We start from the raw sequence: 12,403 nt of genomic DNA, 5'->3' as shown, positions 1-12,403 counted from the left end.
ATACTTCCTCTTCTTGAAAAGCAGTGATAAGAAAAGGAACATCTATTTGCAGTCGTGAATAGACTACGGATCTTTATGCATTTATGGCTTATGGAAATGTTCAAAAAATGCTATAATATAAAATTAAATAGAATTTATTACGATTTTTATTTGTTATGGATCTGCAAAGGCTGTTCCCATTAAAAATAGGATTTTATTTCATTTCACTTTCTTAAAATTTGTCTACGGACATTGGCAATTGCATAGACATCCGCAGTCTAGTCACGAATGACTACGATCGTAATCAAAGAAACGTATCTCCTGAGAGCAACCGTATAAAATTTGTAACTATTCCGTTTTGAGAAACGCACGATAAGTTAGTGAATTAGAAGATACAAAAGGAGCCTCGATTGCACGTAGCAGGGAAGAGCTTAGAAGCATAAAGTTCCTTGTTTTACAGCGAGTCCTCGGTTCGCGTAGCGATTCTTGGAGCAGATAAGCGAATATAACGCGTAACCGCGAGCCCCGGTGGGATCCGCTTCCCCTAAACGATGATTCATAGAATTACGCGTGTCGAGAGCGGTTTCGTTTAGCAATCGGAAATGAGGTTGCCTCGGCGCGGGGGCTGTAATTGAACGATAACCGAGATTGCAGGGTAAGGCGAGAGAAGTAAGAGAGTGGTTTGGTTTGGCTGTTTCAGGACGAGGTGGGAGGCAGTACGGTGGTAGCCGAGGGTGTAGTAGGCGGCATAAAGGGCCCAGGCGGCGGGTGCCGCGCATCCTCGATGACGATGGCCGAGAGCGCCGTGGAGGACGCCGCAGCCGCGCCCTCGGGTCCAGCGAAGCCGCCACCGCCCTCCTGTACGAACAACAACACCCTGGCTGCGACCGCGAACCGCAACCACCGGAACCTTCGTCGACGGAAACGGTTGGACCAGGTGCTGGACGACATCCTGCAACATCGTAGTTCGCCGTCGGAGGGTGAAGTGTTGCGCTTCGAAGGCAGCGGGCCTGCGTCCGAGGAGGAGGAGGACGTGTTCGGTTCGCCGAGGTCGTCTTCGAGATCGGCGGCGGACCCGCCGTCGGGCATCAGCCTGCTACCATTGAGGCTGAAGAGCGAGGAGCCCGTGACGCCTACCGAGGAGGAGGGGAGTACGAACGACGCCGATCAGCAGCAGCAGCAGCAGCAGCAGCAGCAACAGCAGAATCATCACCCTCATCACCCGCACCATCACCCTCATCACCATCGTCACCGGCACAGGCATCATCACAGGAACAACGCGAACCACGTGTACGATCACCTTCACCCGTCCCATCTGAGATCGTCCGCGCCCAAGTACGCCGGATGCACATGCGTCCAGTGCTCCCAGTCGGCCACCCCGTCGATGGTGCTACCTTCGCCGACCTCCCCGTTGACTCCTCTCACGCCGCTCACACCGCTCACGCCGCTCAGCCTGCCGCCGCTAACGCCCGGATCCCTGTCGTCGTACAGCTTCGAGCACTACATGCACACCAAGTACCTGCCGGATATATTCCGAGGACGCAGCCACTCGGACTCGGACCTGGTCCCGGGCTGGGACCAGAAGCCGCCGCTTTCGACCTCGTCCGTCTTCGTGAACCATCCGCTGAGGAGCGGCTCCCTCGAGAGCGACACGACGAGTCCGCAAGAGTCGCCGTTGGACCTCTCGATGAAGAACCTGATGGCATCGGCGGCCGCGGCGGCGGCGGTTTCCGGGAGGCCACCCGCGCTCCAATTGCTGCCGCCTGGCATAGTGTCCAGGGGATCGGTGAGCGTGCCTGTCGTCAAAGGCGACGTCGCGTCACCGACGACCGAGGAGAGCGTCGCCGAGAGATACAACCTCGTGGTCAGGCCCGTGGTGGAGAAGATGCCACCGGGCGCGAACGTCGCTTACGTCTGTCCTGTCTGCGGTCAGATGTTCAGCCTGCACGATCGGCTGGCCAAGCACATGGCCTCCAGGCATCGCAGACAGGGTCCACAGGACGCGTCCGCGAAGGCGTACCTCTGCGACGTGTGCAAGAGGAGCTTCGCCAGGTCCGACATGCTCACCAGACACATGAGGCTGCACACGGGCGTCAAACCGTACACGTGCCAGACGTGCGGCCAGGTATTCAGCAGGTCGGATCACCTGAGCACCCACCAGAGGACGCACACCGGCGAGAAACCGTACAAGTGTCCTCAATGCGCGTACGCGGCCTGTCGTCGGGACATGATCACCAGACACTTGAAGACCCACGCGAAATGCTCGGACATCCAGACGCCGAAGAGCGAACCCGGCCTTCTCGCCGGCGAGGACAGCCCCACGTTCGCGCAGGAGATGGCCTCGCCCTCCGCCACGATCAAGGCCGAATGACAACGGCCGGTGGTTCCGCGCGGACCTCGAGGGAAACAGAGATCCCCGTCTCAGCGACGCCGTCGACGGTGCAGGTGCTGAAGAGGACAACGGCGAACGGGTTACGGATCCACCGGTTCATCCCGGAAGCTCGTCTCCTAGCTTCAATAGGACCTCGGCGGTACAGTTTTAGGATATTCAGACCTTCCCCGGACTGTTCGGGCATTCTTCGGAAGCTGTCCTTCACTGTCTCACAGTTGTCAAAACAAACTTTACGCGAGCCGTTTTAAACACGTTTCAAGCTTGTCACAGTATTATCGTATCTCTTCGTCTTCCCCGTTGCTTCCTCTGAACTCGCGCGGATCTTCGCCGCAGGTTTTCGTCGAACGTCGGAAAAACACAGCTACTCGGAGATCGTTCCAGCAATGCCCGACCATCCGTCGAGCGTTTCGTTTTACGCTTTCAAGGGAAGCAGAGTCGAGTGATTTTATACACAGGAATTATTTTTTAGTTTCGACCGAGGGAATTCGTGGTTGTTTTTTTCTTTTAGGTGAATCGTCGGGACTGTCGCGTCCTCTTACGGAAACGGCGACTTTTATGGCTTTTGGGGCGTCGCGTTTCGCGGAGACTGGTTGGGCTTCAGAGTTGCGCGACGGACGATCATTGTTGGAATCTCTTGGAGTACGCGATCTCGATCGGACGCGGTGTTTGTCCATCGCCTTGAAACGTTAACGGTCTGAAAGCATTCCCACAAGCCTTCGCCGCGAAGGTCCACGAAAACGGTGCTTGAAGGCTCGATACCGCCGGTATCGAGACGCGATCGATCGTTTGGATCCGCTTCGTCGTCGTTCCTCGACCCGAGAGCGAAACCTTGTGCCAAATTTTGTCTGTCGAGAAACCGCTGGCCACGCGGATGTCCATTCGTTTTGCTGTTCGATTGGCCGTTGTTATAAGGGAGATAATGTTTCCGCAAACTCGTGAATCATCAGCGCTGTTCTCGAAGCTCGTCGTCGCTCGTGATCTATTTAAATTGTCGGTCCGCCAGGTGTGAAACCGGTGTCCTCGAGACGATTGTTCGAACGTAAAACGTACCAAGCAGCGATTGGTATCATTGTTGATCGACTAGGATAGACTGTTTTTTATTGCGCGTTTCGAAATTCCTCTCGAACTGTGTCGTGATGTATAATATTTATATCGAAATTTGTTGTTAACTCGCGACCGTGACGGTAAAGTCGGAAGAGCCACGAAGGAGACCAAGGACGTGCGGAGATGAAGAGGGGAAGAAGCTGGAGGGCGTGCTTTTGGCTCACAGCAAAGACAGAACAAAAATGAAGTAAAACGAACGTAATCGTACCTGCAAAATGAATGAAACTTAAAGCATAATAAATCGTCTAGACGTAACGTTAATTAGTGGGTAATATTGATATTATTATTGCGTTTTTATTATTACGAATATTAATATTATTAATTATTAATATTATTCTCATTGTATTTGTTGGCGTGAGAATGTTTGCGAAGCATGCGGAGGAACAGAGAAATATTTTTTTACACGATGTCGAAGGGGTTTCGTGAACTAGGTCCGTCGAGAGAAACGGAAAACATGAAAGATAGAATTGGTGAGAAATGTCACTGAGAGAGCGCAGTGCGCATAGAATTTAATTGTTCACTCAAAATTCCGATTTTCGACGATCCGGGGCTAGGTGGTTCTCTTCTCGGCTCTTTTGCGCACGACCCGTTCGACTGTTCGATCGTGAACGATCGATTGTGAGCGTATTCCGACGAAGTGCTGGTCGATTTCGACGACATTCGGAACTACGATGCTTTCGGACGATCCCTCGAAAATACTCACCACTTCACAGACGTATGCGCAGTTTCGCGGCTCGATTCCATCTACGGGACAGTCAGCCTTGAACGCTTAGTCGACCAAAGTCCTCGTGTCCCTATAGTTCGGAACAAAATTGGCTGATCGCTCGAGGCTCCTCGGCGAACATATTATCTCTTCCTGTGATCATTACCAGCAAACTGTCTTTACCAAGATATATTGACAGCTGCATCAACATTTATAAAAGTCCTAAAAGATCGAAGCTTCTTGCATCTCGTAGATCCCAACGAAATATCACCGTAAAAATTAATTTTTAAATCTGATGCGGCAGTGAAAGTGCTAAATACAGTGATTTCTCCATATATGTCGCCAAGGCCTGGATGATAGACGCCGCGGAATTATCCCCACTACCGCGGGCTATACTCCGTGAGGGGCCACGGAGCTCGAGAGGCCTCGGACGCCGAGAAGTGTAAACATAACACTGCTCGGGTATGTCTCCTGGACGATACATGACGCTGGCAGGACCCGTGTTGTTGACACGTATCGAGAATTCACTGTATTTGTTGTTACTTGTTATCGAAAAGGTATACAAAATCTTTTGTCACATAAATTTTCAATGAATACACAATATGGAAGAACACTGCAACACATCACTGTTCACGGACAAAATAGTTTTCTTCCTCCAGTATTTTGCTACACTGAAACTACACTGATACTTTATGAAACGACAATCAAGGTTCCTATATTTAAGAACTACGCAGGCACCACAACAGCGATAGGCAAAAGTTAGAGAGTTTTGATCGGACTATAGCGTGGATTTCCGCAGGACTTCGGTCACGGGGCGAACGTCATTTGAATCGGAGTGCACATGATGTTAGTCATACGTGAGCCCGTCGACGAATCGGTCGGGCTGGATTTTCGCTGACATGCGAGCCGACCACGCGTGGCACCAACTACTTTGAACCTTGCTCAATCTCGACCGTTTGCCTTTTCCCTTGCCATAACTCGCCGATCGACCGGCGGGTCCACCGTTCATGGCCACGGTTGCAGGCGAAGTGATACACACGAGCGTCGTGGGTCACTCCTCCCCCGAATGTTCTCTTTCTTTCCTTCTTTTGTCTTTTTTTTTTTAATTTTTCTCTCTTACTTTCGAGAGACACATGCGTACGTCGCGCTCATCCGTACATGGACACGCGTTCCGTATGATAGGACACGGACGGACGGACGGACGGACGGACGAACGAACGTTGTAACACAAAGATAAAAAACAAACAAACACGGTGGTATGGTGTGCGTGGCCCGCGCCAGGGGTATGTATATCTGTATTTTTGTATACCGAGGTTTTTTCTAATTAGTCTCTACCGTTTAAGCGTTTTCTCGAGGAGGAACGGAACGAGTAATTAGCCATTAAGGAGAAAAACTGTCGCTCTCTGCTTGCCATTTAAACTTGCCTCTGTCGATCGAACGATTACTCGGAAGGTGGCTTGTCGGAGAGACAAGGTGGACAAGAAGGGAGGGACCTCGGGACGGAAGGTCTCGACATTTTAGGAGAATCGCGCCGCACGGCGCATACTCCATTTTTAACCGTTTTTCTCTGCCTGCCCCCTCCTACGTTTTAAGTTCTCTTCCATTTCTTAACGGACACTTAAATTTTCTCTTCCCCCCCCCCCCCCTGTGGTCCCCGTCCGCGTCTTGCGAAACGTTGCGAAGCTCGTTCACTTCGGAACGATCGCAGGCGCGTTGTCGTTACCTTGCGTCTCGACGCCCGTCCCTGAACGCGATTCAGCCTTTAAACTGGGTGAATCTCTCGCGAGAGACGCCCGTTCGACACACGAAGAGAATAATGTGTAAGTAGAAGAAGATAAAGAAGGAAAACGATGCGTAAAACACGCTCGACTTGCCCGAGGGCAATTAAGCGATTGCCGTGCCAGACAACCTGTTCTTGTAATTATTAACACATTCGTACGATTATAATGATTTCTATTATTATTATAATATTATTATTATTATTATTATTATTATTATTATTATTATTATTAATTATTACGCCCTAGTTACGTTGTTAAGTGATTAATCATGTTTAATGCTTCTATTATTTATTTTGTTATCCTATTCGCAAGTCAAGCTTCCTATTTTTCGCCCCCATTCTTACATTCACTATCCCCCGGAACCCTCAACCCCTTGTTCCTCGAATTAGGTCGATTTCATCGTCGGAGGGACGGAGAAGAACGCTACGATTTCCTTCTTGTCGCTCGTGCACGAACGGCACGCGGCTGCATTTAATAAAAAAAAGATATTCATTTTCGTTTGCTCGTGCGATTCGTTTTTTTTTTTCTTTTACGCGCGTCCTCGTATGCCGGAGCTTCTTCTCCAGCCAGTCCGGTCGTTCCGTTTTTCCCCAACTGGAAGAGAAATGGGAACGGAACTTGCGGAACGATAGCGATGAAAATGGCCCGCAACGAACCCCCGAGCGAGAACGCGTACCGTTCATGTTTTTCTTTTTGTATTCGACACGGCGAACAAAGCAGAGAACACAAACGCTCGCGAGAGAGTTTCTGTAAATTATTGATGACGACGATTGTGTATGTTAATTTATAAATTATGTTGTGTTTACGAATCGTGCCAGAATGGAACAAAAATATAATTTTTCAACGAACCACTCCGCCTTCTGATTTTTTTTTTCTCTGTCTCCATGATTCATTTTACGTTCTCCCACGCCCGCCCGGATCATTGCTTTCCGTTTCTTTTCTTTTTTTCTTCTTCTTCTCTTTCTTACCGCGTCGGCTTCCCCCCACCCTATTTTCGTTTCTCACGCAGCGATTGTATCCGTTCGATCGTTTGTTAATTATACACGGTGCCTTCGTCTTCGTGAAGCTGCGAGAATCGCGACGAACCAGAAATACATATCACTTTTAAGGCTGAAGATTCGGATAAGGTGAACACACACATACGCGCATGCGCGCGTGCGCGAGGGTAGAATATTTTTCCATGTCCGATACAATTCTGTCGAAGGAGCTTCTTTTACACTATCGAGTATGTGGGAAATGTGTACCATGTTTATATTTGCGATGAGTGTTGTGCAATCGAACCCGCTAAATCTCCTCGTGCTACTCGGCCGACCGAAACTGAAACCGTAATGGCTGGAAATCGATTTTTTATAACGACGAAAGTTTACGGTATTTCTTTCTCGGTTTCGTTGATCAACGTCTCAGCTTCGGTCAGCACTAGATCCAAAATTAAGTAACAGATACAATTCGACGAAGTTCGATTAACGAGCATAAACGTGATAAAGGAATAATTATCATTCTGTTTGATCCGCGACAATAATCGAGGGCACGATTCATTTACCCGACTACTGCACAACACTGCTCGAAAACCACACGTCTATCATTGTAAATCTACACGGCCTTTCTCGGATGGAATAGGCTCGAACAGATCTTGTGATGTCCCCTTCGTACCCGTTTCTACAATACAATTACAAGTTGATAATCTTTGTATCTGTACATCGAAAGACAAACCGAATCTGTATGTTGCTGCACACTTATGATGGAAATATATATACACATTAATTGTTTTTACAATTGACTGTGATACCTGAGAATTCTCACTGTTTTCGTCGTTGTTCGCTCGAGAATCTACTCATGCTAGGGGTGTGCTGGTATCTGAAATTTCGGGGTTCGGGTTCGGATCGGGTCGGGTCGGGAAATCTGCTCAGGATCTCAACGCTTCAAGTTCGGGTACTCGACATTCTAGTCGGGCCGGGTCGGGTCAGGATCCGAAAGTTTGCAATGTTCGGTTACGCGAAGATACAGTTAGGGGAGGGGAGTCGAGCTTGAGTATTCCAAAAATTTCTAACCGCATGAGTACGACGTTTTTTCATGGCCTTTCAATCCAGAGTTGTGCTAATTGAAATACATTGTAATTCAATAACACAATTGAATTACATTGTGTTTCAATTATATAGTAATTCAACCATGTCGTAACTGTATTACATAATTCAATACTTTCAATTAATTCAATTACTAATTATTTTAATCAGATTTGTAATTGAAATACAATATAATTAAAATACAGCTCTCCAAAATATAGCTCAAAACTTTGAAGAAGCGTAATACATTTTTATGTTCTTCTTTCGTATACTTGTTGATGTCTACGCGGCGTATTTTCTATTCTTCGTCCTCGTTCATAATACGTAACGCTATTTTATGTAAATTAATTACAAAGTATTTTATAGTTGTACTCCAATTGCAATTACGTTTTACATCGTAATTTAATTGAGTGGAGATCTGAATTATAAATTACAATATGACTGCATTACAATATAATTCAATTACAAAGTAATTATAATTCGTGGGGTAATTCAATTGTACTTCTGCACAACTCTGTTCCAATCTAATTTGACATTTTATCTTTTCGTGTACCTGAGTCTCGAGTAGCTGCACACACCTGATTCACGCGCTTTTGAATTTCTCGAAGTCGGGCCGAGCGAGATTCGACAAATACGGCGCTGCTGGGCGAGGATATTGTCATTAGCGGAGATGAAACGTACCGTTGGCTTTGATCAAGATTTATAAGAGTTAAATCATTCCAGATTTGTAATCGTAAAATCGGACGGGAATAGATTTCCAAAGGAATATTTACTACCGGCCTCTCATCCTTTTATAGTTATGGCGCTGTCATGTTTTATATCGCTGCTATAACCATAATCCTTAACTCCGCCGGGAAAGGTTAATATCGCCGCATAGGTAAACGCGACACCGTTAATTAAGTACGAGTGCACGGCAGCACACCTAGGCCCCCGGGTAAACCGAACTGCGATCTTTATCAAGCTTACCGCTCGCTGGTAATAAACCGTCAATTAATTGCCAATGTCAACATATCTCAAAATAATGTTTTTCAACCGTCCGCCAGACTGATGTATGTTCGGACTACTTGAATTGCTTCCTGACCAGAAGTCGCGAATCACACGATTTATAACGCGTAAGATGAATGATCGAGCGAGATCCTTCTCGAAAGATACGTTATGAAACACTTTGAACACGAGTATTATAAATCTAGATCAACATATTCGATCATGTTCATGTGAATCTTTTACTTTAACTCATCGAGAGCAGTCGAGTACTGTAATAGATTTAACGCATTTACGGTATTGGTTATCAAGACCTTTCCTGGAACGCTACGGTAAGTTAACTAATACTACATTTTGTTTTACAAATATTTTACCAATATACTGATCACGACGTTTCCGAGAAGTTTATTATACGCACGACAGTCCTTACAACTGCATATATTTTCGTTCTTACTGCTCACAGATAATTGTGATGAAATGATGCAAATCTTCGAAGAAAAACTTAAGATTATTGATTTTCTGAAGTGGAACTGGATAATTTTGATCATGGCGCATTAGAACGTGGAATAAATTTATAATCTATGAGACGATGACCTTTAACGACGGTTAACCTAGATGATCATGTTCTTTCTTCTATGTAAGAAAAGGGTAATTAAAAGTAAAGAAGGTAGTCACGATTAGCTTAAGAGGTGAACGTAATCATTAGCAAAAGAAGATTAAGATTATTGAAGATGCGTAGAACGAAATCGAGTTATGATCTTATTAAAAGATGGTAGACACGACCATAACTTACTTCAGATGAGATAACGGAGAATAACTTTTGAAAATGAAGATAGCCAGTTATAAACAAGCCGCAGAAAATAAATGTCTAAACTTATGAATTATGAGAGTCTTAATGCAAAATGAAAATTGTCTGTGTTAATTACAGGAAGTTTGAATAAAAATATATTTCTTCTAAGAATTTTAATGAGATGAGAGTAACAGTATTGGTTAATTCTTCTGATGTTTTCACCGTTTCATTATTTTATCTACTTATTTTTACCAGAAATTGCATAATATTCGCAGTTTACCGATAACACACTGTTTCCCGATTACACTCCGACTTGAATAATCGACCATGTTCGTACACGCGCGATATTGTTCACCTAAAAAAAAAACAATATAAATTCGTGTACCAGTAGGAAACATTTGTAGCGAGGTACAAAAAGGAAAACACCGTCGACGCGAAGCGTATGCAGCGGCAACAAAAATGGTTTTTGCAATTGACTGATCGCAACACGAAGCAAGCTTTCGTTCGACAACGTGCTGACTCGGTACGTTTCCCGGCCTGTTCGAAATAAAACGACGCACCGGATGTTCTCGGGTCGAAAATATTATTCCGGGCGTTCTCGCGATGATTAATTTTCGCGATGCACGCGATCGGCAGGTCGAAACGTTTTCTGATCGCCGCGAACGTTCGACGTGATCCGCGTGTTTGCGCCACGGGACCGTGAGTATTATAAGATTACGATGCCGGTCGTTAATTCCATCACGTTTCGTCTCACCGACTCGAAATTGAAATCGGCGAAGCAGTCATTTTTATGAGAACGATACACTTTTGCCAATCCTGTCTCTTCTTTTTAATCTTTTTAGCCTTGCAAAATCCTTACTCGACGATGAATTCTACTGAAATATTCGAAATGATGAATAAATCACAAAGAAATCTGTCCGTACATTGATATAAAATAATACTCATAGTTGAATCCAATATACATACAAGTCTACGATTTATCCCTTTCTTCTTAATTCAATAAATAATTCTTTCACTTTATCGTGCCATAATATCCGTATTAGTATAAACTATATCGTATTTACGTCGATTGTGTCAACATTTTTGTTCTGTCAATTTTATTTGTCTTACGTTAGGTCTCAAGCGTAGCACGTCGATATTAACACTAGGTTTACGGAGTACTAAAAATGACTATTTTACATTTCCTTATAAAAATAACATGAATATATCTATCGAAATCTGTAACCATTTTTTAAATAATATATACCTAGAGAAATCAATTTGCTAAATAATTCCTCACGGATCCATGTTTGCAATCTCAATATTCGTGAATTAAAAATATTAGAATCCGTCATTTTGACGGGTCCCGTAAACCTAGTGTTAATGAAATTTCTAGAGGTTATAGCTCGTTGAAAAATATTTAACACGTTTTTTTTTATCTGCAATGATCCACATCTAGGGGGTGAAAATAGCTCTCAAAAGTGGGGGTGAAAACCCTATTTTGTCAATATCTCGGGAGCTATAGGGTTTAGGATAATGATTATTTTTTTAATTTGTGTGTTTTCGATCAAGGAATGTAGTCATATCAAACGATTTCAGGAAAAAAGATGAATTTTTTAAACATTTATTACACAAATAATTTTACCATACTTATGAGAACGAAAGATGAACAACCTTATTTTGTGTTCTTCAAACAGCCATAAGTTGACCGTGGATCTTTGTGCAAAATAAATATGTTGTGCATCAATTCCCAGATACAGGAACGAAATAAGAATTCACTTCTTCCATTAACAATAACATTACCTTTCTATTGATTTAAATTACGCCTGCCCGTTTTTGTCATAAATGAGACACTATTTTATTTTCTAATATTCAGTATGGCAGAATTTAGAAAAATTAAGTGAAAATGTTTATCATAGTCATACTGAAAGTAAGAAGATGGATGAAATTTATGCAGTTATGACAAAAATGGGTTGACGCAATTTAAATCAATAGGCGGATTAAGTAAATTTGAAGAAGTCAATGTGTTAGTGCAATGCTTGTTGAACCATTGAAAGCAGAAATATACTACTTGGCTCCTGTTTCTCGTAATTAATGCAAGCTAATTTTATTTTGTATAAAAATCCGTAGTCTACAACATTTCGTAACACTTGAATAGACTCTCTTTAGACACGAGGAATATTATTTTTATTCGGCAAGCTTCAATCTCCCACGGCCGCAACAGAGCCCAAGGTATGCTTTTTGAAAGAAGCATTAAGTCTGGCGTATTATTACGAGTAATCGTGCGGCGTAACTTAAATTACCATTCTGTCGGCAGTAATTAAATTGATCCTGTGGAAAAAGAACGGAAGAAATCCGTTGCCGAGGGACTCGAAAAAGTTTCGCCGAATTTATCTCCGCCCAATCACGAACCTGCGCTTCCTTCACCTTTCGACCCTCGTCCTTAAATCTCGCCGGTAGATTACACGTTTAATTATGGGATCGATTACGCCGGCCGCGAGATATCTCGATCGATACACTGGCCCTGAGTTCTCTCTCTCTCTCTCTCTCTTTCTCTCTCTTTCATTCTCTCGTTCATCAAAGCGGCTTTCTGTTCTCGTTAAATCAAGACCACGACTTCCGACTTGAACTGCA

The 12,403-nt window shown here is 44.6% G+C and overlaps 1 protein-coding gene and 1 long non-coding RNA gene across 2 annotated transcripts in view; both read left to right on the top strand.

Moving 5' to 3' along the window:
* The window catches only part of Klu (zinc finger protein klumpfuss), a 63,662-nt gene extending 59,274 nt beyond the window's left edge, over positions 1–4,388 (top strand). The window contains exon 2 of the mRNA XM_076792962.1: positions 680–4,388. Within this exon, the coding sequence (XP_076649077.1) occupies positions 764–2,350 (1,587 nt within the window). The 5' untranslated portion in view covers positions 680–763 and the 3' untranslated portion in view covers positions 2,351–4,388. The remainder of the gene's footprint in view (positions 1–679) is intronic.
* Positions 1–12,403, top strand: part of LOC143356914 (uncharacterized) — a 167,971-nt gene that overhangs the window by 75,089 nt on the left and 80,479 nt on the right. The gene's annotated exons all lie outside the window — the stretch shown is intronic.

The sequence above is a fragment of the Halictus rubicundus genome, chromosome 9, assembly GCF_050948215.1.
Source record: "Halictus rubicundus isolate RS-2024b chromosome 9, iyHalRubi1_principal, whole genome shotgun sequence".
In the NCBI taxonomy this organism is placed as follows: domain Eukaryota; kingdom Metazoa; phylum Arthropoda; class Insecta; order Hymenoptera; family Halictidae; genus Halictus; species Halictus rubicundus.
The sequence above is the reverse complement of the archived record's forward strand: the minus strand, read 5'-3'. Positions and strand labels throughout refer to the sequence as shown.